The sequence below is a fragment of the Dendrobates tinctorius genome, unplaced genomic scaffold, assembly GCF_039654945.1.
Source record: "Dendrobates tinctorius isolate UK_male_01 unplaced genomic scaffold, ASM3965494v1 ptg000080l, whole genome shotgun sequence".
In the NCBI taxonomy this organism is placed as follows: domain Eukaryota; kingdom Metazoa; phylum Chordata; class Amphibia; order Anura; family Dendrobatidae; genus Dendrobates; species Dendrobates tinctorius.
Genome location: NW_027361748.1, coordinates 225,001 through 251,243, shown reverse-complemented (window position 1 = coordinate 251,243; position 26,243 = coordinate 225,001). Strand labels below are relative to the sequence as shown.

Here is a 26,243-nt window from a genome sequence, read left to right as displayed (position 1 = left end):
CCTTCCTTGTGGAGTGTGTCAGTGACTGCCTTCTGGACATCTGTCAGGTCAGCAGTCTTCCCCATGATTGTGGAGCTACTGAAACAGACTAAGGGACCTTTATAAACACTTAGGAGCCTTTACAGGTGTTTATTGTTAGTTATTCTAATTTCCTGAGATAATGACTTTTGGGTTCTCATTGGCTGTAAGCCATAATCATCAACATTACCAGAAATAAACCCGTGACATAGATCCCTCTGTGTGTAATGACTCTATAGAATAGAGGAGAGTCACTTTTTGTATTGAAGAAGTGAAATAAATTCACTTTGATGATATTCTGATTTTGTGAAAATCACTTGTACATACATACAGAATGCCCAGATAGATCACACACATAATATACAGGGTGGGCCATTTATATGGATACACCTAGATAACATGGAAATGGTGACAGTTTTCTTGCATTGAAATCTACTGCAATGACCCGGGTGCTGCAGTCACCAGACATCAACACAATTTCCATCCGCTTCTCACATGTTAACCTCTGCGACATGTCAATGGCTGTAAACAAAGAGAAACTTGTAAATAACTCATGAAAGGATAAAGTTACGTTAAAACCAAGCACACCATTGTTTGTCTTGCAAAATTCTCAATAAGTTTGGTGTGTCACATATATAGCTCACCCTGTGTGCGTATATATATATACACACACTGCTCAAAAAAATTAAGAGAACACAAACAACAGAATATAACTCCAAGTAGATCAAACTTCTGTGAAATCAAACTGCCCACTTAGGAAGCAACACTGATTGACCATCAATGTCACATGCTGCTGTGCAAATGGAATAGACAACAGATGGAAATAATTGGCCCACACAAGTGGCTCAGGTAGCGCAGCTCATCCAGGTTGGCACATCAATGCGAGCTGTGGCAAGAAGGTTTGCTGTGTCTGTCAGCGTAGTGTCCAGAGGCTGGAGGCGCTACCAGGAGACAGGCCAGTACACCAGGAGACATGGAAGGGGCAACAACCCAGCAGCAGGACCGCTGCCTCCGCCTTTGTGCAAAGAGGAACAGGAGGAGCACTGCCAGAGCCCTGCAAAATGACCTCCAGCAGGCCACAAATGTGCAGGTGTCTGCACAAACGGTTAGAAACCGACTCCATAAGGATAGTTAGAGTGCCCGACGTCCACAGATGGGGGTTGTGCTCAAAGCCCAACACCGTGCAGGACGCTTAGCATTTGCCACAGAACACCAGGATTGGCAAATTCGCCACTGGCGCCCTGTGCTCTTCACAGATGAAAGCAGGATCACACTGAGCACACGTGACAGAGTCTGGAGACTCCGTGGAGAGCGATCTGCTGCCTGCAACATCCTTCAGCATGACCGGTTTGGCAGTGGGTCAGTAATGGTGTGGGGTTGCATTTCTTTGGAGGTTCGCACAGCCCTCCATGTGCTCGCCAGAGGTAGCCTGACTGCCATTAGGTACCAAAATGAGATCTTCAGACCCCTTGTGAGACCATATGCTGGTGCGGTTGGCCCTGGGTTCCTCCTAATCCAGGACAATGCCAGACCTCATGTGGCTGGAGTGTGTCTGCAGTTCCTGCAAGAGGAAGGCATTGAAGCTATGGACTGGCCCGCCCGTTCCCCAGACCTGAATCCGACTGAGCACATCTGGGACATCATGTCTCGCTCCATCCACCAACGCCACGTTGCACCACAGACTGTCCAGGAGTTGACGGATGCTTTAGACCAGGTTTGGGAGGAGATTCCTCAGGAGACCATCCGCCGCCTCATCAGGAGCATGCCCAGGCATTGTAGGGAGGTCATACAGGCACATGGAGGTCACACACACAATACTGAGCATCATTTTGACTTGTTTCCACTTTAATTTTGGGGGTCTCTCCAAATCCAGGCCTCCATTGGTTCAAAAAATTTGATTTCCATCGATTATTTTTGTGTGATTTTGTTTTCAGCACATTCAACTCTGTACAGAACAAAGTATTCAATGACAATATGTCATTAATTCAGATCTAGGATGTGTTATTGGAGTGTTCCCTTTATTTTTTTGAGCAGTGTATATACACTCACTGGCCACTTTATTAGGTACACCTGTCCAACTGTGTGTTAAGACTTAATTTCTAATCTGCCAATCACATGGCGGCAACTCAGTGCATTTAGGCATGTAGACATGGTCAAGACAATCTCCTGCAGTTCAAACCGAGCATCAGTATGGGGAAGAAAGGTGATTTGAGTGCCTTTGAACGTGGCATGATTGTTGGTGCCAGAAGGGCTGGTCTGAGTATTTCAGAAACTGCTGATCTACTGGGATTTTCACGCACAACCATCTCTAGGGTTTACAGAGAATGGTCCGAAAAAGAAAAAAAATCCAGTGAGCGGCAGTTCTGTGGCCGGAAATGCCTTGTTGATGCCAGAGGTCAGAGGAGAATGGGCAGACTGGTTCGAGCTGATAGAAAGGCAACAGTGACTCAAATTGCCACCCGTTACAACCAAGGTAGGCAGAAGAGCATCGCTGAACGCACAGTGCGTCAAACTTTGAGGCAGATGGGCTACAGCAGCAGAAGACCACACTGGGTACCACTCCTCTCAGCTAAGAACAGGAAACTGAGGCTACAATTTGCACAAGCTCATCGAAATTGGACAGTAGGAGATTGGAAAAACGTTGCCTGGTCTGATGAGTCTCGATTTCTGCTGCGACATTCGGATGGTAGGGTCAGAATTTGGCGTAAACAACATGAAAGCATGGATCCATCCTGCCTTGTATCAACGGTTCAGGCTGGTGGTGGTGGTGTCATGGTGTGGGGAATTTTTTCTTGGCACTCTTTGGGCCCCTTGGTACCAATTGAGCATCGTTGCAACGCCACAGCCTACCTGAGTATTGTTGCTGACCATGTCCATCCCTTTATGACCACAATGTACCCAACATCTGATGGCTACTTTCAGCAGGATAATGCGCCATGTCATAAAGCTCGAATCATCTCAGATTGGTTTCTTGAACATGACAATGAGTTCACTGTACTCAAATGGCCTCCTCAGTCACCAGATCTCAATCCAATAGAGCATCTTTGGGATGTGGTGGAACGGGAGATTCGCATCAGGGATGTGCAGCCGACAAATCTGCGCCAACTGTGTGATGCCATCATGTCAATATGGTCCAAAATCTCTGAGGAATGCTTCCAGCACCTTGTTGAATCTCTGCCACGAAGAATTGAGGCAGTTCTGAAGGCAAAAGGGGGTCCAACCCCTTACTAGCATGGTGTACCTAATAAAGTGGCCAGTGAGTGTATTCACTAATATATTTGTTTTGTGTGTGTAAACATTGTATTTGAACATGGTATGTAATGATATTTTGGCCTTCAATGAAGGATGTAAAAGAAGAGGTTGGCCACAGAAATTACATCACATCACAGAATCCGCACAGAATTTTACAAAGGCAAATCCGCAACATGCGCACACAGCCTAGAAGCTTTTCCATTATCTCGCTGCCTTTAGACAAACACCGCAGATCCCAACCTAGATCTGTGCACAGTGCAGAGGTTCAGACACGTGTCAGTGCCTGTCTTCTTGCACCCTTATGCTTTGACCACGCTGTGCTTCCGCGCTCTGAAACGCATTGAGAATCTGGGAGCACAAAAGCCTGCGCTCACCAGTCCAAAGACTACCTCCACTTTCCTCGCTTGCTGTCGCAGGCGGGACGGGTAACCCCGGAAGAGAGACAACACTCTCAGATCTCTCACTTTGCACTGACGAGGGGCAGTATCCCAAAACAAACACAGTGTCTGCAAATTGAGATTCTGGCTTGGCTTTTATCCTAAGTCATGTAACGAGGCTCGTTAAAGAGTCAACATTGACTTCTAGGATTGCTCCTTCCAATAGGTGGCACTAGAGTTCTAGTCTTCTTCATCTCTGAAGAAATAATAATTTGCATAATTAACACTCTCAGACGCACACATAATCAGACGGATAAACACAAAAACCTGAGAGTCCTCTGTAACTGGGATTTCTGCCTCAGACCTTGTGCGCAGCACTAGGGTTCGAAGAGGTGCCTGCCCGTTTCTTGCGCCCTCGAGGTTTATCCACGCTGTGCCTCGGAACCGTATCGAGAATCTGGGAGCACACGGAACCTTGCGCTCAGCGTACCGCAGATCACCGCCTCTCCTCCGTGCTTGCTACTACACAGGCAGAACGCAGATAGCCCAGAACACTGATGACACTCTCAAGACACGTACATACAACAGGTTACAGGAAATCTACCACGGTTGGCGTTCCTCACAGCTAGTAGCCGTGGGTTCTTTAAGGCCACCCGAGGGACGTATCCCGCACCCTTCCGTGCCGGGCGACACAAACACAAGTACGGAACTACAAAGACTGGCTTGAGTGACACAAGTAAGTACTACAGATTCACAAGGAAATCAGCAGACTTACCGTGTTCTCATGGAGGTGATCAGTCTCCGAGTCAAACCCCCTCGATCCAAGCCAGGTGTCGATGTCTGGTGAGCATACCTCCTAGGTGGCGCCAAGTTGTTGCACCAAGAATGTTGGGGTGATCTCCAAAGGTGAGATCTTAGTGATTGTCTGCTCCTGATCTAATAAATGTGAGCCAAGTGCACGCTTAGAAGAAAAACATCTGACTCAATGTCAGATGTGTGCGCCTCTCTTGGCAAAAGTTGGCAACACAATGGACTTTATTAGTACAAACAGGAGATCATGTAGTTGGCAGGAGGATGGCGTTGCACAGCTTCAGCCATTGCATCAGTCTGTTAGGTCCGCGCTGGGTCTATTCCATATATGGTCTTCAGTGCATCCACCTCACATTCCAAGGATTCCAGGGTGTAGTACCAGTATGTGGACGCCATCTTGCCACACCACATTTGAACTAGCTTATGTAAGGTTAATAACACAGGTCAACGAAAAAAAATTTTTTTTCTGGTGTCCAAAATATTTTAATGAATTTGGGGTATTTTTGGGGTGCTGATTCTGAATATGTCATCAGTTTTGCCAGATTGGCTCAAGTTTTTGAGATTTTTGGTATCTTATTTATAGCACTTGTTGGTAAATGCGACGCATCATCTCATTAATTTCTTTGGATTAGTACTTGAACTGAGCAGTTCTCAATATAGTTTTGTGTTAATTAGTGTTCTAAAAGTTTGTTCATAGCTTGATTTTTGCACTAACTTTATGTTGTTGTCTGTTTTCCAGTGAAAAGCATGAACTCATCATGAAGAAGTTGTCTTAACGATCCAGACTCATTCTGTTACATTTGTGGTGAATATACACTGCCAAAACATAGAAGAAACATAACAGACTTCGTAAAAAAAGTGTATTTTGCCTATTTTGGGGTTATGCTTGGGGACCAAGACAAGTTTTGGGCACCACACATAGTGTGCAAAGCATGTATCGAATTATTACGAAAATGGAGCAAAGGACAAAGAAAAAGCTTCAAATTTGGTGTTCCAATGGTGTGGAGAGAGCCAAAAAATCATCATGATGACTGTTATTTCTGTGCAGTGCAAGTGCAAGGATTCAATAAGCATAAGAAACGAAAATGGGAGTAACATGGAATCTGCAAGAAGGCCTGTCCCTCATTGTGAAGATGTGCCTGTACCTGTGTTTACCATAAATAACAGTCATCATGATGATTTTTTGGCTCTCTCCACACCATTGGAACACCAAATTTGAAGCTTTTTCTTTGTCCTTTGCTCCATTTTCGTAATAATTCGATACATGCTTTGCACACTATGTGTGGTGCCCAAAACTTGTCTTGGTCCCCAAGCATAACCCCAAAATAGGCAAAATACACTTTTTTTACGAAGTCTGTTATGTTTCTTCTATGTTTTGGCAGTGTGTATTCACCACAAATGTAACAGAATGAGTCTGGATCGTTAAGACAACTTCTTCTTGATGAGTTCATGCTTTTCACTGGAAAACAGACAACAACATAAAGTTAGTGCAAAAATCAAGCTATGAACAAACTTTTAGAACACTAATTAACACAAAACTATATTGAGAACTGCTCAGTTCAAGTACTAATCCAAAGAAATTAATGAGATGATGCGTCGCATTTACCAACAAGTGCTATAAATAAGATACCAAAAATCTCAAAAACTTGAGCCAATCTGGCAAAACTGATGACATATTCAGAATCAGCACCCCAAAAATACCCTAAATTCGATGAAATATCTTTGGCACCAAAAATGCTGTTGACCAGTGTAATTGATTTCCTTAGCCATTCTCTCCTTCCCACAGGGAGGGCAGAGATGATTGGCTGATAATGGCGTGACATCACCTACAGGACACAGTGCATTCTGGGATAGCTCCTCCTTGTATTAATCACCGTTCCAGGTGATAGAATAACCACAAGCGCCTTCATTCCGGCCAATTCAGCATTTTAATGTAAATGGGTACAAAGTCATGCAAATAAAATTAAATAAAAAGAAACAATAAAATAAAAACAATAAAAAATACTCAGAACAAAGCCGGAAATTCTGGATCAAAATCCACTGAGCAATTCTTTGCATTTTCAAAAGGTTTGCATGTGAAGCAGGCAATAAATTCTGGAATATCAGAAAATTTCTATATTACATTATGTACATTTTATTTCCATGCAAATCCCCCTCCCCCCACAAGGTTCGCTCCGAAAAATAGCTTTATTCCTTAAATATAATTTCTCCAGTTCACAATCTGTAGTGTTAAATATTTTAATATTTATTTATTTTTATTTTTTTTATTTCTACAGTCCTCAGCTAAGGAGGATGGGAAACTTATTTAAAGGGGTTAATAATGAACACAAAATAGGGTAAAAAAAAAAAAAAAGAGACCGATCTCCGGGAGAAAACTCTGAGGCAAGGAGGAAAATCAACATTTCTTCAGATATTAAAAATACTGAATTTTTCATAAATCTTTTAAATTTCCTGTAATCTGTGGTGTATCGGGAAGGATTCTCTACGTCACAGCATTGGTATCTAATGTTTCCTGGACAGGGAGAGTTTTGTGCATTTGTACGTCGCTCCTCTGTATTTAGAAATAATTTTTTTTTCTCAGATTTTCTATCTTAAAAAAAAATAAATAATCTAAAAAAAAAAAATTATAGAAAATAGTAAAAAAAAAAAAAAAGAAAAAAGTAAAATAAAAAGTATAAAAAATAAAAATTTAACTTGTGGAAAAAAATTAAACTAATAGAAAAAAAAAAAAATTCTGTTGTTTTTGAATACGGCTAAAGGACAGAAATGAAAACTAATGTCCAAAACCCCATAAACATGAAGCAAAACAGGAGGCCGCACCACGAGGGTCCGGGGACGCTTCCGCTTCTGATCGTTCTTTATCCTGTAATGTTTTTGATATATTTTAATAATTGTCTCGTCTCCCCCAATCTGTACAGCAGTGTGAAACAAGCAGACGTAAAGCGCTAAGTGCCCGTTCCGGCAGCGTCCGACCTGACAGCCGCCGGCAGCAAGAGGACAAAGAAAAATAGTGCAATAGACCCTCCATGACGAAAGCGGTGGCGTCAGCCAGCGAACGTCTGCGGAGACCCCGGATCTGTGCGTCGTCTCCCTCCGCAGGACATCGTGATGTCAGAGCCGCCAAAAATACAAGTACTGAAAAAGCCTTACAAAAACACAATGACAAAAAAAACATGAAAAATTGTCTGAAATAACCGTAAAAAAGAGAAAAACATCACAATCTTATAATATCCGAGTATCAAAGTGCATGAAATGACGCCAGTGAAATAAATAATCCAGCTGCCTGAGGCCACAATGTACAGATATATATATATATACACACAGCCCTATATATATATGTATAGATGTGTGTGCGGATATACACACACCAACACGTACAGCCACATGCACCGGTGAGCGGCCCCCCAGCAGTCACAAACACGCAGGGCGGCAGGAACGTGCAGATATATGGACACATATGTACAAGGGCAAAAATATACAAGCGCCTGCGCACCCGGCGGCTGCACACAGGGGCGCCGCACCCAGCAGCTCATAAGAGGTATGAGTGATACCACCCTTCACCCCGGCTCGCACACGTAGGCAGCGCATGGTATGGCACAGGCCCGCCCGCTCCCGCGCTGCCTCTGACGGTCCGTGATCCAGCAGGACAGAGGGGTTAATTGGTCAGTCCCCTCTTCGGTAGACAGTCCAGGTCCTGCGCCTGCTTCATTTCCTTCATCCTGTGAGGGATCACATAAGTGCGTCAGGTATGAGATTCCCCCCCCAATACTCACAGCAGCGGCCCCCAAACCCTCCCTGTACCTGTGACGGCAGCGGCGGAGGAAGCGCATGATCTTGCGGGCGGCCTGATCCTGCTTCTTGGTGAGAAAAGAGCCCCTAGGAAAGACAGGAGAAGGGTGAGGACCCCCGCGTCACAGAGCTGAGAGCGGCGTCCACCACTCATCAGTGCAAGGCATGCACAGGGGATATACTGCACATAATATGGAGAGTGATCACTGGGCGTCCACCACTCATCAGTGCAAGGCATGCACAGGGGATATACTGCATATAATATGGAGAGTGATCACCGGGCGTCCACCACTCATCAGTGCGAGGCATGCACAGGGGATATACTGCATATAATATGGAGAGTGATCACCGGGCATCCATCACTCATCAGTGCAAGGCATGCACAGGGGATATACTGCATATAATATGGAGAGTGATCACCGGGCGTCCACCACTCATCAGTGCAAGGCATGCACAGGGGATATACTGCATATAATATGGAGAGTGATCACCGGGCATCCATCACTCATCAGTGCAAGGCATGAACAGGGGATATACTGCATATAATATGGAGAGTGATCACCGGGCATCCATCACTCATCAGTGCAAGGCATGAACAGGGGATATACTGCATATAATATGGAGAGTGATCACCGGGCGTCCACCACTCATCAGTGCAAGGCATGAACAGAGGATATACTGCATATAATACATATAATATGGAGAGTGATCACCGGGCATCCATCACTCATCAGTGCAAGGCATGCACAGGGGATATACTGCATATAATACATATAATATGGAGAGTGATCGCCGGGCATCCATCACTCATCAGTGCAAGGCATGCACAGGGGATATACTGCATATAATATGGAGAGTGATCACCGGGCGTCCATCACTCATCAGTGCAAGGCATGCACAGGGGATATACTGTATATAATATGGAGAGTGATTACCGGGCGTCCATCACTCATCAGTGCAAGGCATGAACAGAGGATATACTGTATACAATATGGAGAGTGATCACCGGGCGACCATCACTCATCAGTGCAAGGCATGCACAGGGGATATACTGCATATAATATGGAGAGTGATCACCGGGCGTCCATCACTCATCAGTGCAAGGCATGCACAGGGGATATACTGTATATAATATGGAGAGTGATCACCGGGCGTCCATCACTCATCAGTGCAAGGCATGCACAGCGGATATACTGCATGTAATATGGAGAGTGATCACCGGGTGAAGTACAGTATTCAGATTTACGGGACATCATGTTCTCCAGGATCCATTTTTGTGCTTGCGACGCCATTTTGTTGTTTACAAGATATATTTTGTAATTAGGTGAAAGTTCTCAGCTGTTATGAAACCAGACTGTTCCAGCTTGTACAAGATATGAGACCCTAAAAGAATGTGCTATTGTTCTATTTTCTACGTCACGCAGCTAGGGACATATTCCGATTTTCTTGCAACACTATTTGGTTATAAAGTGAATGTATTACGGCGATGCTATTGGTAGCTGAGTACTTTGCATAATTATGCAAAATACTATAAAAAGGTGACATAATAAAGGGGCTCAGTGATCTGCCTGGATCCTCCCGTACAGAGACCCCCGTCTCCGTGTGGTCATTCCCAGTTGTTAGCAACGCCATGTGAATTAATTTGGAAATCATTGGATCAACTGTGAAGGGTTAATTTAGCCCTACCTCAACAACCGGGCGTCCATCACTCATCAGTGCGAGGCATGCACAGGGGATATACTGTATATAATATGGAGAGTGATTACCGGGCGTCCATCACTCATGAGTGCGAGGCATGCACAGGGGATATACTGTATATAATATGGAGAGTGATTACCGGGCGTCCATCACTCATCAGTGCGAGGCATGCACAGGGGATATACTGTATATAATATGGAGAGTGATTACCGGGCGTCCATCACTCATCAGTGCGAGGCATGCACAGGGGATATACTGTATATAATATGGAGAGTGATTACCGGGCGTCCATCACTCATCAGTGCGAGGCATGAACAGGGGATATACTGTATATAATATGGAGAGTGATTACCGGGTATCCATCATTCATCAGTGCGAGGCACGCACAGGGGATATACTGTATATAATATGGAGAGTGATTACCGGGCGTCCATCACTCATGAGTGCGAGGCATGCACAGGGGATATACTGTATATAATATGGAGAGTGATTACCGGGCGTCCATCACTCATCAGTGCGAGGCATGAACAGGGGATATACTGTATATAATATGGAGAGTGATTACCCGGCATCCATCATTCATCAGTGCGAGGCACGCACAGGGGATATACTGTATATAATATGGAGAGTGATAACTGGGCATCCATCACTCATGAGTGCGAGGCATGCACAGGGGATATACTGTATATAATATGGAGAGTGATTACCGGGCATCCATCACTCATCAGTGCAAGGCACGCACAGGGGATATACTGTATATAATATGGAGAGTGATAACTGGGAGTCCATCACTCATGAGTGCGAGGCATGCACAGGGGATATACTGTATATAATATGGAGAGTGATTACCGGGCGTCCATCACTCATGAGTGCGAGGCATGCACAGGGGATATACTGTATATAATATGGAGAGTGATTACCGGGCGTCCATCACTCATCAGTGCGAGGCATGAACAGGGGATATACTGTATATAATATGGAGAGTGATTACCCGGCATCCATCATTCATCAGTGCGAGGCACGCACAGGAGATATACTGTATATAATATGGAGAGTGATTACCGGGCGTCCATCACTCATGAGTGCGAGGCATGCACAGGGGATATACTGTATATAATATGGAGAGTGATAACTGGGCATCCATCACTCATGAGTGCGAGGCATGCACAGGGGATATACTGTATATAATATGGAGAGTGATTACCGGGCATCCATCACTCATCAGTGCAAGGCACGCACAGGGGATATACTGTATATAATATGGAGAGTGATAACTGGGAGTCCATCACTCATGAGTGCGAGGCATGCACAGGGGATATACTGTATATAATATGGAGAGTGATTACCGGGCATCCATCACTCATCAGTGCAAGGCACGCACAGGGGATATACTGTATATAATATGGAGAGTGATAACTGGGCGTCCATCACTCATCAGTGCGAGGCACGCACAGGGGATATACTGTATATAATATGGAGAGTGATTACCGGGCGTCCATCACTCATGAGTGCGAGGCATGCACAGGGGATATACTGTATATAATATGGAGAGTGATAACCGGGCATCCATCACTCATCAGTGCGAGGCATGCACAGGGGATATACTGTATATAATATGGAGAGTCATTACCGGGCATCCATCACTCATCAGTGCAAAGCACGCACAGGGGATATACTGTATATAATATGGAGTGTGATAACTGGGCGTTCATCACTCATCAGTGCGAGGCACGCACAGGGGATATACTGTATATAATATGGAGAGTGATTACCGGGCGTCCATCACTCATGAGTGCGAGGCATGCACAGGGGATATACTGTATATAATATGGAGAGTGATAACCGGGCATCCATCACTCATCAGTGCGAGGCATGCACAGGGGATATACTGTATATAATATGGAGAGTGATTACCGGGAGTCCATCACTCATCAGTGCAAGGCACGCACAGGGGATATACTGTATATAATATGGAGAGTGATAACTGGGTGTCCATCACTCATCAGTGCGAGGCACGCACAGGGGATATACTGTATATAATATGGAGAGTGATTACCGGGCGTCCATCACTCATGAGTGCGAGGCATGCACAGGGGATATACTGTATATAATATGGAGAGTGATAACCGGGCATCCATCACTCATCAGTGCGAGGCATGCACAGGGGATATACTGTATATAATATGGAGAGTGATTACCGGGAGTCCATCACTCATCAGTGCGAGGCATGCACAAGGGATATACTGTATATAATATGGAGAGTGATAACTGGGCGTCCATCACTCATCACTGCGAGGCACACGGCAGCTCAGGTGTTATACAGCTATGGCTTAAAGTGTTGGCACCCTTAAAATTGTCTCAGAAAATGAAGGCATCCAGTGCCAGAGGCTGCAAAACAACCCCAAAACATGTGACCCTCCACTATATTTGACTGTAGGCACTGAAACAGTAAAATGATGTGTTTTACCAAAAAGCTCTATCTTGGTCTCATCTCTCTACTAGACGCATTCCCAGAAGGATTTTGGATGACTCGCGTACATTTTGGAAACTGCAGTCTAGCTTTTTATGTCTGTGTCAGCAGTGGGGTCCTCCGGGGTCTCCTGCCATAACGCTTAATTTCAGTCACATGTGGACAGAGAGTTGACGCTGACACGGATGCCCCCGGAGCCTGCAGGACTGATTGCATTTCTTTGGACCTTGATTGGGGCTTAGCCACCATATCTGGACTATCCTGCGTTACAACCTTCCATCAATATTTCTCTGCCGTCCAGGGAGATTATCTACAGTGCCATGGGTTGTAAACTTCTGGATTATGTTGGGCATCATGGACAAAGGAACATCAAGATCTCAGGAGATGGAGTTCTAACCTTGAGCTTGTTGATATTCTTCATCAATGTTACTTCTCAAGTCCTCAGACAGTTCTCTTCTCCTCTTTCTGTTCTCCATGCTTAGTGTGGACACACAATGCAAAGATTGAGTCACCTTCTCCCCTCTTTATCTGGTTTCAGGTGTGATTTCCATATTGCCCACACCTGTTACTTGCCACAGGTGAGTGTGAACGAGCATCACATTCTGGAAACAAAGATGTTTACCCACAATTCTAGAAAGGTGTCAACAATTTTGTCCGGCCCATTTTGGGGGTTTTGTGCGAAATTCTGTTTAATTTGCCTTTTTTTCCCCCTCAGATTTTTTTTTTGTGTTGTCCTAAAACACACGAAGGAAGTAAACCTGTGTCTAACAATGCGTGTAACTGTGACAATGTTCTGGGAGAAATACTTCATTTTCTGGACCGTTCTAAGGCTGCAAACACTTTTGGCCATGACTGCATATAAATATGGACAGTGATAACCCAAAGTCCATCACTCACTTGATGCGATGCTGCAGAGCTGGGCCGCTGCGGGCCCCCTCCCGGTAGCTGCGGTAACATTGCTGGATCAGCACAGCTGCCCGGCGGCTCTGCTGGAAACGCTTCTGCTCGTAGTAACTACGGAACTTGGACTGGATCAGGATGGCCGCCTGCGTCATCTTCTTGTACAGAGCATACTGGGAAAGAAAGGTACTGGGATTAATGGCCACGCACTGGTCTATAAAAAGAGGGTCACCTTCCTGCCAGATTGCTGTGATGGTCAATGATGGCAACCCTTCCTCATAACGTTCCCAACCACTAGATGGCGATCCTACCTCAATGTTCCAAACCACTGGATGGCACCCCTAAGGCTATATGCACACGCTGCGGTTTTTGCTGTGGTTCCGCTGCGGTTTTGGCCCTGCGGAACCGCAGCAGTTCCGCAGACATGGTACAGTACCATGTCACCCTATGGGTTTTCAAAACCGCAGTGCTCACGCTGCGGTTTTTTCCGCACGGTTTTGCTGCGGTTTATAAACCGCAGCATGTCAATTTTTTCTGCGGATTCCGCTGCGGTTTCACACCTTTAACATAGTAGAGGTGTGAAACCGCAGGGCAGAACCGCAGGCCAAACCGCAGTCACTTTACCTACGGTTTTACCTGCGGTTCCGCGAGGAAAAACCCGCAGGTGATTCCGCAGTGTGTGCACATAGCCTAAAGCATAACGTTCTAGGCCACTAGATGGCTATCTCACCTCATAACGTTCCCGAACACTTGATGGAAACCCGACTTAATGTTCCAGGCCACTAGTTGGCTACCCACTCTACCTCATAATGTTCCAAACTACTTGATGGCAACACTACCTCATAACATTCGAGACCACTAGATGGCGACCCTACCCCATAACGTTCCCGACCACTTAATAGCGACTCAGCTGTATAATATCCTCTACAATTAGAAGGCTGGGAGTTGGGAATATTGAGGACCGGCTTTGGATCTAGCCACTCCAGGGGACCACTGCATGTTTGACTACGCTAGAAACAACAATTGTGTCCTATGCAGCAGGATCAAGACTGAAATGTGGGAGCACTTTACCTTCAGAGCGATCCATGTCAGCTTGTAAGAGAAGAAGGCTTGGATTAGTGAGAAAAGAGCAGGTAAACCCCCGGGCGATCGTCATGTGATGTGTATGTGACATGTGTGGTCTACCCACATCTATCAAATGTCATATACTAGGATTAGTGGCCGAACGTTCTATGTCACCCCATCACTGCTGTGCTGTCGATGACCAGGAAGGCAGTCAGGTGTCACATCATTGATAGAGCCATCTTACCAATCTCACCAGGAAACATGGTCAAGGTCATCATCCTAATCAGTGGTTGGTAGTTCTCTACTGATATCACCGGGAACCAGGGTCAGGCCAACAGCCTAATCAGTGCTTGGTCCTTCTCTAACGGATATCACCAGGAACCAGGGTCAGGTCAACATCCTAATCAGTGGTTGGTCCTTCTCTACTGATATCACCAGGAACCAGTGTCAGGTCAACATCCTAATCAGTGGTTGGTCCTTCTCTACTGATATCACCGGGAACCAGGGTCAGGTCAACATCCTAATCAGTGGTTGGTCCATCTCTACTGATATCACCGGGAACCAGAGTCAGGCCAACATCCTAATCAGTGCTTGGTCCTGGCATAAAGTGAGACTAGGGACTTTTTTTTTTTTTAAGTGGCGGAGGAATACAGTGCGGAAGGATACCTACCTTCCGTCATTGGATTCCTGCAGCCCGTAGAGAACGGCAGCATCATCTGATGCTGCAGTTCTCTACCCAAGATCGTCGTGGGACACACTCGTGGACTGCTTCGGATCGTGGGTGAGTATTTTTGTGGTTTGTTATGTTAATATTTATTCCGGAAAGACAATGGCTTCGGGGAACAATGTGACAAGTATTGGTAAGTATGTTACTCTATGTTATATGTACTGTATGTCTATGTATGTATTGTATGTATGTAGTATGTATGTAGTATGTATGTAGCATGCATGTAGTATATATGTAGCATGTATGTAGTATGCAGTATGTATGTAGCATGCATGTAGTATATATGTAGCATGTATGTAGTATGTATGTGGTATGTATGTAGCATGTAGTATGTATGTAGCATGCATGTAGCATGCATGTAGTATGTATGTGGTATGTATGTAGCATGTAGTATGTATGTAGCATGCATGTAGTATGTATGTAGTATGTATGTAGTATGTATGTAGCATGCAGTATGTATGTAGCATGTATGTAGTATGTATGTAGCATGCATGTAGTATGTATGTAGCATGTAGCATGCATGTAGCATGTATGTAGTATGTATGTAGTATATATGTAGTATGTATGTAGCATGTAGTATGTATGTAGCATGCATGTAGTATATATGTAGTATGTATGTAGCATGCATGTAGTATGTATGTAGTATTTTTTTTTTTTTTTTTTTAACATTTAACACATTAGCCGGATGATGGGACTACTACTGTCCCATCATTGGCTAATGTGTCAATCACTGTCATGGTAGCAGGCATCGCCCGATGGGACTTGTAGTCCCATCGGACGATGCTTGCACAGACCCCCGGACATCAGCACAGCCCCCCGGCAGGCCGGTACAGACCCCCACAGGGTGCACAGACCACCGGCAGGCCGGCACAGCCCCCCGGCAGGCCGGCAGAGACCCCGGGCAGTCCACACAGCCCCCCGGCAGGCCGGCACAGCCCCCCGGCAGGCCGGCAGAGACCCCCGGAAGGCCCGAAATGACGGCGCATCATGATGCGCACACACCGCGCATCATGATGACGTCAGGCCGTCAATCAACTGAACTTCCGATTCCGATGCCGAATTCCGATATTGAAAAAATATCGGAAGTCGGTATCGGAATTCCGATACAGCAAGTATCGGCCGATACCCGATACTTGCGGTATCGGAATGCTCAACACTACTAATCAGTGGTTGGTCCTTCTCTACTGATATCACCAGGAACCAGTGTCAGGCCAACATCCTAATCAGTGGTTGGTCCTTCTCTACTGATATCACCAGGAACCAGTGTCAGGCCAACATCCTAATCAATGGTTGGTCCTTCTCTACTGATATCACCAGGAACCAGGGTCAGGCCAACATCCTAATCAATGGTTGGTCCTTCTCTACTGATATCACCAGGAACCAGGGTCAGGCCCACATCCTAATCAGTGGGTGGTGCTTCCCTACCGATCTTACAGAGAACCAGGGTCAGGCCAACATCCTAATCAATGGTTGGTCCTTCTCTACTGATATCACCAGGAACCAGGGTCAGGCCAACATCCTAATCAATGGTTGGTCCTTCTCTACTGATATCACCAGGAACCAGGGTCAGGCCAACATCCTAATCAATGGTTGGTCCTTCTCTACTGATATCACCAGGAACCAGGGTCAGGCCCACATCCTAATCAGTGGGTGGTGCTTCCCTACCGATCTTACAGAGAACCAGGGTCAGGCCAACATCCTAATCAGTGGTTGGTCCTTCTCTACTGATATCACCAGGAACCAGTGTCAGGCCAACATCCTAATCAATGGTTGGTCCTTCTCTACTGATATCACCAGGAACCAGGGTCAGGCCCACATCCTAATCAGTGGGTGGTGCTTCCCTACCGATCTTACAGAGAACCAGGGTCAGGCCAACATCCTAATCAGTGGTTGGTCCTTCTCTACTGACATCACCAGGAACCAGGGTCAGGCCCACATGCTATTCAATGGTGTGTCCTTCCCTACCGATCTTACAGAGAACCAGGATCAGGGCAACATCCCAATCAGTTCCGCATTCTTCTCTTCCAATCTCACCAAAGTCATGTTCAGGGCAATATTCCAATCAGAGACACGGTCTTCCCTACCGATCTCACCCAGTGTCATGGACATAAGATATTTCCGAGCTGTATGTTGCTGTACACCATCACCGCCTGATGACTGTGTCACAAGAGCATGAACCATCAAACATCTCCATCATTCTCAGCACGGTGCAGCAATAAAACCTCCGGTGCCATCATCCCATCACCCACAGGCAGCAGGAACCTCCCATCTGCATTGGGTTGTGTCCCCCGCACGCTCTCACCTGCTTGTATTTGCGGTAGCAGCGCTGAATGACGGCGGCCGCCAGGTCCTGCTGTTCCTTTAGTCGTCGTCCCTGGATGCAAAATACAAATGTTTAATGGGAGATCTCTACGTGTAACAGGACAGGTGCGGATGAAGAGGTGATCTGGCCCTTTATAAATCACCCCCACCCTTATGCCTCCTAACAGCAGCTGCATGCATGTGATAGGGCTCATCCAGCTCTGCTATATGACAAGGGGGCGTACAAATATGAGGGGTCTATGTAAACGGGTTGCGGCGCACTAAGTAACCAGAGTTCTCACCTTGTACTTGCGGAAGGCCGTCTGGATGACTCGAGCCGCCTCATACAGTTCACGCTGCTCGTGGTCAGAGAGGGTCAGCAGAGCAAACTCACTTTCCATGCGTCCACTGCTTGAGGCACTGAGGAACTCGGACCATCGTGCGGCACCAGGAGGGTCAAACCTGTCGAAGGAGATCTCACCCAGAGGAGGTGGCGTCGTTGGGGACGGCGGTGCATCAGACCTGGAAACAAGACGGCGGTAATGGTGAAAAACAAAGACCTCCGAGGTCTCAGCTGCACACGTGTCAGGGACTACATGCTTCATACCTCGTCACCTTCACACGTAACCCCTCCATGGATCTCCTGTTCACTCGCTTGACGCGCTGTCCATACCCTCCGATCTCTGCCGCCAGGTTACTGCCATCCTCTCCTGGGCTCATCTGAGCAAAGCGGGCCAAAGCTCGAGCGGCACGCATCCCCTCACTGTGTGCACACGATGGAGTATGTCAGCAAACCAGACACTAGACCATGTCTAGGCCTGAACACACTGCAACTCCACAGCCTATACACACGCACTCCCAGCTCTGCTACTCCACGGCCTATAAACACGCACTCCCAGCTCTGCTACTCCACGGCCTATACACACGCACTCCCAGCTCTGCTACTCCACGGCCTATACACACGCACTCCCAGCTCTGCTACTCCACAGCCTATACACACGCACTCCCAGCTCTGCTACTCCACGGTATGTATACATACTCCAAACTCTGCTACTCCACGGCCTGTATACACACTCTCCCAGCTCTGCTACTCCACGGACTGTATATACGCACTCCAAACTCTGCTACTCCATGGCCTGTACACACATTCCGAGCACTGTCACTCTATGGCCTGTACACACACTCCCAGTTCTGCTACTCCACAGACTGTACATACGTACTCCAAACTCTGCTACTCCACGGCCATTATACACACTCCTAGCTCTGCTACTCCACGGCCTGTACACACACTCTCAGCACTGTCACTCTATGGCCTGTACACACACTCCCAGCTCTGCTACTCCACGGCCAGTATACACACTCCCAGCACTGCTACTCCATGGCCGGTACACACACGCACAGCACTGTCACTCTATGGCATGTACATACACTCCCAGCTCTGCTACTCCACGGCCAGTATACACACTCCCAACTCTGCTTCTCCACAGCCAGTATACACACTCCCAGCTCTGCTACTCCACGGCCAGTATACACACTCACAGCACTGCTACTCCATGGCCTGTACATACACTCACAGCACTGTCACTCTATGGCCAGTACATACACTCCCAGCTCTGCTACTTCATGGCCAGTATACACAGTCCCAGCTCTGCTACTCCATGGCCTGTACACACACTCACAGCACTGTCACTCTATGGCCTGTACACACACTCCCAGCTCTGCTACTCCATGGCCTGTACACACACTCACAGCACTGTCACTCTATGGCCTGTACACACACTCCCAGCTCTCCTACTCCACAGACTGTATACACACTCCCAGCTCTGCTACTCCATGGCCAGTATACACACTCCCAGCTCTGCTACTCCATGGCCTGTACACACACTCCCAGCTCTGCTACTCCATGGCCTGTACACACACTCACAGCACTGTCATTATGGCCTGTACACACACTCCCAGCCCTGCTACTCCACGGCCAGTATACACACTCTCAGCACTGTCACTCTATGGCCTGTACACACACTCCCAGCTCTGCTACTCCACGGCCAGTATACACACTCCCAGCACTGCTACTCCATGGCCGGTACAGACACTCCCAGCACTGTCACTCTATGGCATGTACACACACTCCCAGCTCTGCTACTCCACGGCCAGTATACACACTCCCAACTCTGCTTCTCCACGGCGAGTATACACACTCCCAGCTCTGCTACTCCACGGCCAGTATACACACTCCCAGCACTGCTACTCCATGGCCTGTACACACACTCACAGCACTGTCACTCTATGGCCAGTACATACACTCCCAGCTCTGCTACTTCATGGCCAGTATACACAGTCCCAGCTCTGCTACTCCATGGCCTGTACACACACTCACAGCACTGTCACTCTATGGCCTGTACACACACTCCCAGCTCTGCTACTCCATGGCCTGTACACACACGCACAGCACTGTCACTCTATGGCCTGTACACACACTCCCAGCCCTGCTACTCCACAGACTGTATACACACTCCCAGCTCTGCTACTCCATGGCCAGTATACACACTCCCAGCTCTGCTACTCCATGGCCTGTACACACACTCCCAGCTCTGCTACTCCATGGCCTGTACACACACTCACAGCACTGTCATTATGGCCTGTACACACACTCCCAGCTCTGCTACTTCATGGCCAGTATACACAGTCCCAGCTCTGCTACTCCATGGCCTGTACACACACTCACAGCACTGTCACTCTATGGCCTGTACACACACTCCCAGCTCTGCTACTCCATGGCCTGTACACACACTCACAGCACTGTCACTCTATGGCCTGTACACACACTCCCAGCTCTCCTACTCCACAGACTGTATACACACTCCCAGCTCTGCTACTCCATGGCCAGTATACACACTCCCAGCTCTGCTACTCCATGACCTGTACACACACTCCCAGCTCTGCTACTCCATGGCCTGTACACACACTCACAGCACTGTCACTCTATGGCCTGTACACACACTCCCAGCCCTGCTACTCCACAGACTGTATACACACTCCCAGCTCTGCTACTCCATGGCCAGTATACACACTCCCAGCTCTGCTACTCCATGGCCTGTACACACTCCCAGCCCTGCTACTCCATGGCCTGTACACACACTCACAGCACTGTCACTATGGCCTGTACACACACTCCCAGCTCTGCTACTCCAGACTGTATACACACTCCCAGCTCTGCTACTCCATGGCCAGTATACACACTCCCAGCTCTGCTACTCCACAGACTGTATACACACTCACAGCACTGTCACTCTATGGCCTGTACACACACTCCCAGCTCTGCTACTCCATAGCCTGTACACACACTCCCAGCTCTGCTACTCCATGGCCTGTACACACACTCCCAGCTCTGCTACTCCACGGCCAGTATACACATTTCCGGCTCTGCTACTCCATGGCCTGTACACACACTCCCAGCTCTGCTACTCCACGGCCTGTACACACACTCCCAGCTCTGCTACTCCACGGCCTGTACACACACTCCCAGCTCTGCTACTCCATGGCCTGTACACACACTCCCAGCTCTGCTACTTCATGGCCAGTATACACTCCCAGCTCTGCTATTCCACAGACTGTATACACACCCAGGTCTGCTACTCCACGGCCAGTATACACATTTCCAGCTCTGCTACTCCATGGCCTGTACACACACTCCCAGCTCTGCTACTCCACGACCTGTACATACACTCCCAGTTCTGCTAATCCATGGCCTGTACACACACTCACAGCACTGTCACTCTGTGGCCTGTACACACACTTCCAGCACTGTCACTCTATGGCCTGTACACACACTCCCAGCTCTGCTACTCCACAGACTGTATACGCACTCCCAGCTCTGCTACTCCACGGCCAGTATACACACTCCCAGCTCTGCTACTCCACGACCTGTACATACACTCCCAGTTCTGCTAATCCATGGCCTGTACACACACTCACAGCTTTGCTAATCCACGGCCTGTACACACACTCACAGCACTGTCACTCTGTGGCCTGTACACACACTTCCAGCACTGTCACTCTATGGCCTGTACACACACTCCCAGCTCTGCTACTCCACAGACTGTATACGCACTCCCAGCTCTGCTACTCCACGGCCAGTATACACACTCCCAGCTCTGCTACGCCACAGACTGTACACACACTCCCAGCTCTGCTACTCCACGGCCTGTACATACACTCCCAGTTCTGCTAATCCATGGCCTGTACACACACTCACAGCTTTGCTAATCCACGGCCTGTACACACACTCACAGCACTGTCACTCTATGGCCTGTACACACACTTCCAGCACTGTCACTCTATGGCCTGTACACACACTCCCAGCTCTGCTACTCCATGGCCTGTACACACACTCCCAGCACTGTCACTCTATGGCCTGTACACACACTCCCAGCTCTGCTACTCCATGGCCTGTACACACACTTCCAGCACTGTCACTCTATGGCCTGTACACACACTCCCAGCTCTGCTACTTCATGGCCTGTACACACACTCCCAGCTCTGCTACTCCACGGCCTGTACACACACTTCCAGCACTGTCACTCTATGGCCTGTACACACACTCCCAGCTCTGCTACTCCATGGCCTGTACACACACTTCCAGCACTGTCACTCTATGGCCTGTACACACACTCCCAGCTCTGCTACTCCATGGCCTGTACACACACTTCCAGCACTGTCACTCTATGGCCTGTACACACACTCCCAGCTCTGCTACTCCACGGCCTGTACACACGCACCATATCCAGGCTCACTGACCCGTGTGGCGGCAGCCCCGGCATCTGGTCGGCAGTGTCCAGGTAACTGGCCAGCCACGCCATAGTCTTGCTGAGATTTGGGGACCTTTCTCGGAGGACGGCAGAGTCGGATGCTGTGAAGTCGTCCTGCTTGATGCGGTCTGGGGTGGCTTCTATGATCTGTTCTGCGAGGGTAACCATATCAACCTGGGACGAAGCAAAGTGAGGACGACAGAGGAAGGATGTGAAGGAGCATCAGAAAGAAAAGGGTGCAGCGGACATGCAGAGAACGGAGAGACAGAACTAAACTCCAGGGACGAGGAGAGCGCAGCAGCAGTGCTGGACGAGGGAAGAGACACGTTACCTGCAGGTAGTCCTGGTTCTCCGTGTCCTCCTGATATTCCAGGAGATCAGCTCCAGCTACCCCGGAGGAGCCAAAGTAGGGGACTTGTTCAGCCGGGTCCTCCAGCTGCCAGGAAGCAGCTCCGAGCAACCCAGAATTAGGGGATGGCACCATCGGGGCGTCTTGGCTGCTTTCTGGGCTGCAGTCAGGTGAGCCACGTAGGGCGGAGCTGCTGGAATACGCCGAGGTTACCGACACAGACCCGTCCGATACCTCAGAGGGCGATGGAAGGCTGCTGAGACCTGTGGAAAAGAAATCAATCACCTTCAGGTTACACCACCTGATCAAACGACACAGGTCCGGCCAGTCCCATTACCGGTGTCTGCGCTGGTGGAGAGGGGAGAAAGCCCCCGACTGATGTCCTGACTCCCCACCAGGGAGTGCCAGCTGGACTGCTGTAGATCGGTGAAGTTTCCTTGTGCCATCTCCTGCCTCTGCATCTCTTCGAGGGTAGACGCCAGCTTCACGTGCCCTCGAGATCGAGCGACACACAGAGGAAGTCGTCCCAGAGAGTCCGGTATGGAGAGGGCTCTGCAGTCCCAACGGTAGAGAAGAGTGGCCGCCTCCGTGTGTCCAAGAGCGCAGGCCCACATCTAAAGGAGACAGGACAACCGATCAGGACAAAGCACAGGGACAAGACGGGGGCCAGAGGCACCACCAGAAGGAGAGCGGCCGGTGAGGAGTCACTACGTCCCACCATAGGATGTGCTTGGGATAACTGCGCCAGCGGCGCTGCAGGCACAGTGTAGGTACTCGCCAGCGGCGCTGCAGGCACAGTGTAGGTACTCGCCAGCGGCGCTGCAGGCACAGTGTAGGTACTCGCCAGCGGCGCTGCAGGCACAGTGTAGGTACTCGCCAGCGGCGCTGCAGGCACAGTGTAGGTACTCGCCAGCGGCGCTGCAGGCACAGTGTAGGTACTCGCCAGTGGCGCTGCAGGCACAGTGTAGGTACTCGCCAGAGGCGCTGCAGGCACAGTGTAGGTACTCGCCAGCGGCGCTGCAGGCACAGTGTAGGTACTCGCCAGCGGCGCTGCAGGCACAGTGTAGGTACTCGCCAGCGGCGCTGCAGGCACAGTGTAGGTACTCGCCAGCGGCGCTGCAGGCACAGTGTAGGTACTCGCCAGCGGCGCTGCAGGCACAGTGTAGGTACTCGCCAGCGGCGCTGCAGGCACAGTGTAGGTACTCGCCAGCGGCGCTGCAGGCACAGTGTAGGTACTCGCCAGCGGTGCTGCAGGCACAGTGTAGGTACTCGCCAGTGGTGCTGCAGGCACAGTGTAGGTACTCGCCAGCGGCGCTGCAGGCACAGTGTAGGTACTCGCCAGTGGGGCTGCAGGCACAGTGTAGGTACTCGCCAGCGGCGCTGCAGGCACAGTGTAGGTACTCGCCAGTGGCGCTGCAGGCACAGTGTAGGTACTCGCCAGCGGCGCTGCAGGCACAGTGTAGGTACTCGCCAGCGGCGCTGCAGGCACAGTGTAGGTACTCGCCAGCGGCGCTGCAGGCACAGTGTAGGTACTCGCCAGCGGCGCTGCAGGCACAGTGTAGGTACTCGCCAGCGGCGCTGCAGGCACAGTGTAGGTACTCGCCAGCGGCGCTGCAGGCACAGTGTAGGTACTCGCCAGCGGCGCTGCAGGCACAGTGTAGGTACTCGCCAGCGGCGCTGCAGGCACAGTGTAGGTACTCGCCAGCGGCGCTGCAGGCACAGTGTCGGTACTCACCAGCGGCGTGCAGGAGAAGTGATCGACGTTCAGAGGGTCCACCTCAAACTCCACAGTCAGGCTCTGAGAGTGGATGCTCCTGAGGATGAAATGACATGTCCACAGGTCTGTGCCGCTGAGGGTCCCTGACTACGCCACATGGATGCTCTCACACTCACCGCCACTGGATCAGGGTCTCAATAAGACGGGCATAGCCCTGCGCTGCAGCCAGGTGCAGCAGAGTCATCCCGCGGAAGCTCATCTCGTGTGCCAGGAAATCTGACGTCACCCAGCAGCTCTGCGCCATCATCTTCTCACAGACCGCAACCAGGCGTGCTTCAAAGGTATCGGACACCTGAAAGAGCAGAGGAGGGAAGGAATGACAAGCTGCCACAAACATGAAACGGCCACCAGAGGAGAGGATCCAGAGTGATCACAGACAAGATCTGGCGGATCCAGTGTGACCGCAGGGACAGGATCTGGAGGGTCCAGTGTGACCATAGAGAAAGGATCTGGAGGGTCCAGTGTGATCATAGAGATAAGATCTGGTGGATCCAGTGTGACCGCAGGGACAGGATCTGGCAGGTCAATGTGATTGCAGGGACAGGATCTGGAGGGTCCAGTGTGACCGCAGGGGCAGGATCTGGTGGATCCAGTGTGACCGCAGGGGCAGGATCTGGTGGATCCAGTGTGACCGCAGGGGCAGGATCTGGTGGATCCAGTGTGACCGCAGGGGCAGGATCTGGTGGATCCAGTGTGACCGCAGGGACAGGATCTGGTGGATCCAGTGTGACCGCAGGGACAGGATCTGGCAGGTCAATGTGATTGCAGGGACAGGATCTGGAGGGTCCAGTGTGACCGCAGGGGCAGGATCTGGTGGATCCAGTGTGACCGCAGGGGCAGGATCTGGTGGATCCAGTGTGACCGCAGGGGCAGGATCTGGTGGATCCAGTGTGACCGCAGGGACAGGATCTGGTGGATCCAGTGTGACCGCAGGGACAGGATCTGGTGGATCCAGTGTGACTGCAGGGACAGGATCTGGTGGATCCAGTGTGACTGCAGGGACAGGATCTGGTGGATCCAGTGCGACTGCAGGGACAGGATCTGGTGGATCCAGTGCGACTGCAGGGACAGGATCTGGTGGATCCAGTGTGACTGCAGGGACAGGATCTGGTGGATCCAGTGTGACTGCAGGGACAGGATCTGGTGGATCCAGTGTGACTGCAGGGACAGGATCTGGTGGATCCAGTGTGACTGCAGGGACAGGATCTGGTGGATCCAGTGTGACTGCAGGGACAGGATCTGGTGGATCCAGTGTGACTGCAGGGACAGGATCTGGAGGGTCCAGTGTAACTGTAGGGACAGGATCTGGAGGGTCCAGTGTGACCGCAGGGGCAGGATCTGGTGGATACAATGTGACTGCAGTGACAGGATCTGGTAGATCCAGTGTGATTGCAGAGACAGGATCTGGCGGGTCCAGTATGATCCCAGAGAAAGGATCAGAGGGATCCTGTGTGACCACAGAGACCAGATATGGTGGATCCCAGCGTGATATCAAAGAGACCAGCTTTTATAGATCCAGTGTGATAACCGAGACCAGCTCTAATGGATCCAGTGTGATCACAGACACCGGATCTGGTGGATAAAGTGTCATCACAGGGACAGTCTATGGTGGATCCAGTGTTATCACAAAGAAAGAATCTATTGGATTTCGTGTTATCACAGTGACTGAATCTAATAGCTCCGAGTGAATCCAGTGATATCACACAAAAGAGACAGCATCTGGTGGAAACAGCTGGAGCAGAATAGGTGAGTCTTTAGGGGGTGACTGTAAAAGCCTCGGACCCTCCAGAGAGGACACACCGCCGCCCCGCACCCCCTGCAGGGAACAGACGTGGTGGAAAATATTATGTGTAACTCAAGAAGCGAATAATCCACTCAGTAAATCTCCGGTGACGTCTGATG

The 26,243-nt window shown here is 49.3% G+C and overlaps 1 protein-coding gene across 2 annotated transcripts in view; it reads right to left on the bottom strand.

Moving 5' to 3' along the window:
• Positions 1–6,366: 6,366 nt before the first annotated feature.
• Positions 6,367–26,243, bottom strand: part of CAMTA2 (calmodulin binding transcription activator 2) — a 109,266-nt gene continuing 89,389 nt past the window's right edge. Inside the window, exons 13-24 of one of the 2 annotated variants that reach the window (XM_073583679.1) lie at positions 24,458–24,633; positions 24,300–24,378; positions 22,902–23,178; positions 22,547–22,827; positions 22,205–22,389; positions 18,015–18,170; positions 17,710–17,929; positions 17,409–17,480; positions 14,386–14,406; positions 13,312–13,487; positions 8,259–8,333; positions 6,367–8,176 (exon numbers count right to left, since the gene is read on the bottom strand). In XM_073583679.1, the coding sequence (XP_073439780.1) occupies positions 8,113–8,176; positions 8,259–8,333; positions 13,312–13,487; positions 14,386–14,406; positions 17,409–17,480; positions 17,710–17,929; positions 18,015–18,170; positions 22,205–22,389; positions 22,547–22,827; positions 22,902–23,178; positions 24,300–24,378; positions 24,458–24,633 (1,782 nt within the window). In that variant the 3' untranslated portion in view covers positions 6,367–8,112. The remainder of the gene's footprint in view (positions 8,177–8,258; positions 8,334–13,311; positions 13,488–14,385; positions 14,407–17,408; positions 17,481–17,709; positions 17,930–18,014; positions 18,171–22,204; positions 22,390–22,546; positions 22,828–22,901; positions 23,179–24,299; positions 24,379–24,457; positions 24,634–26,243) is intronic. The other variant, XM_073583680.1, reaches the window with a different exon arrangement.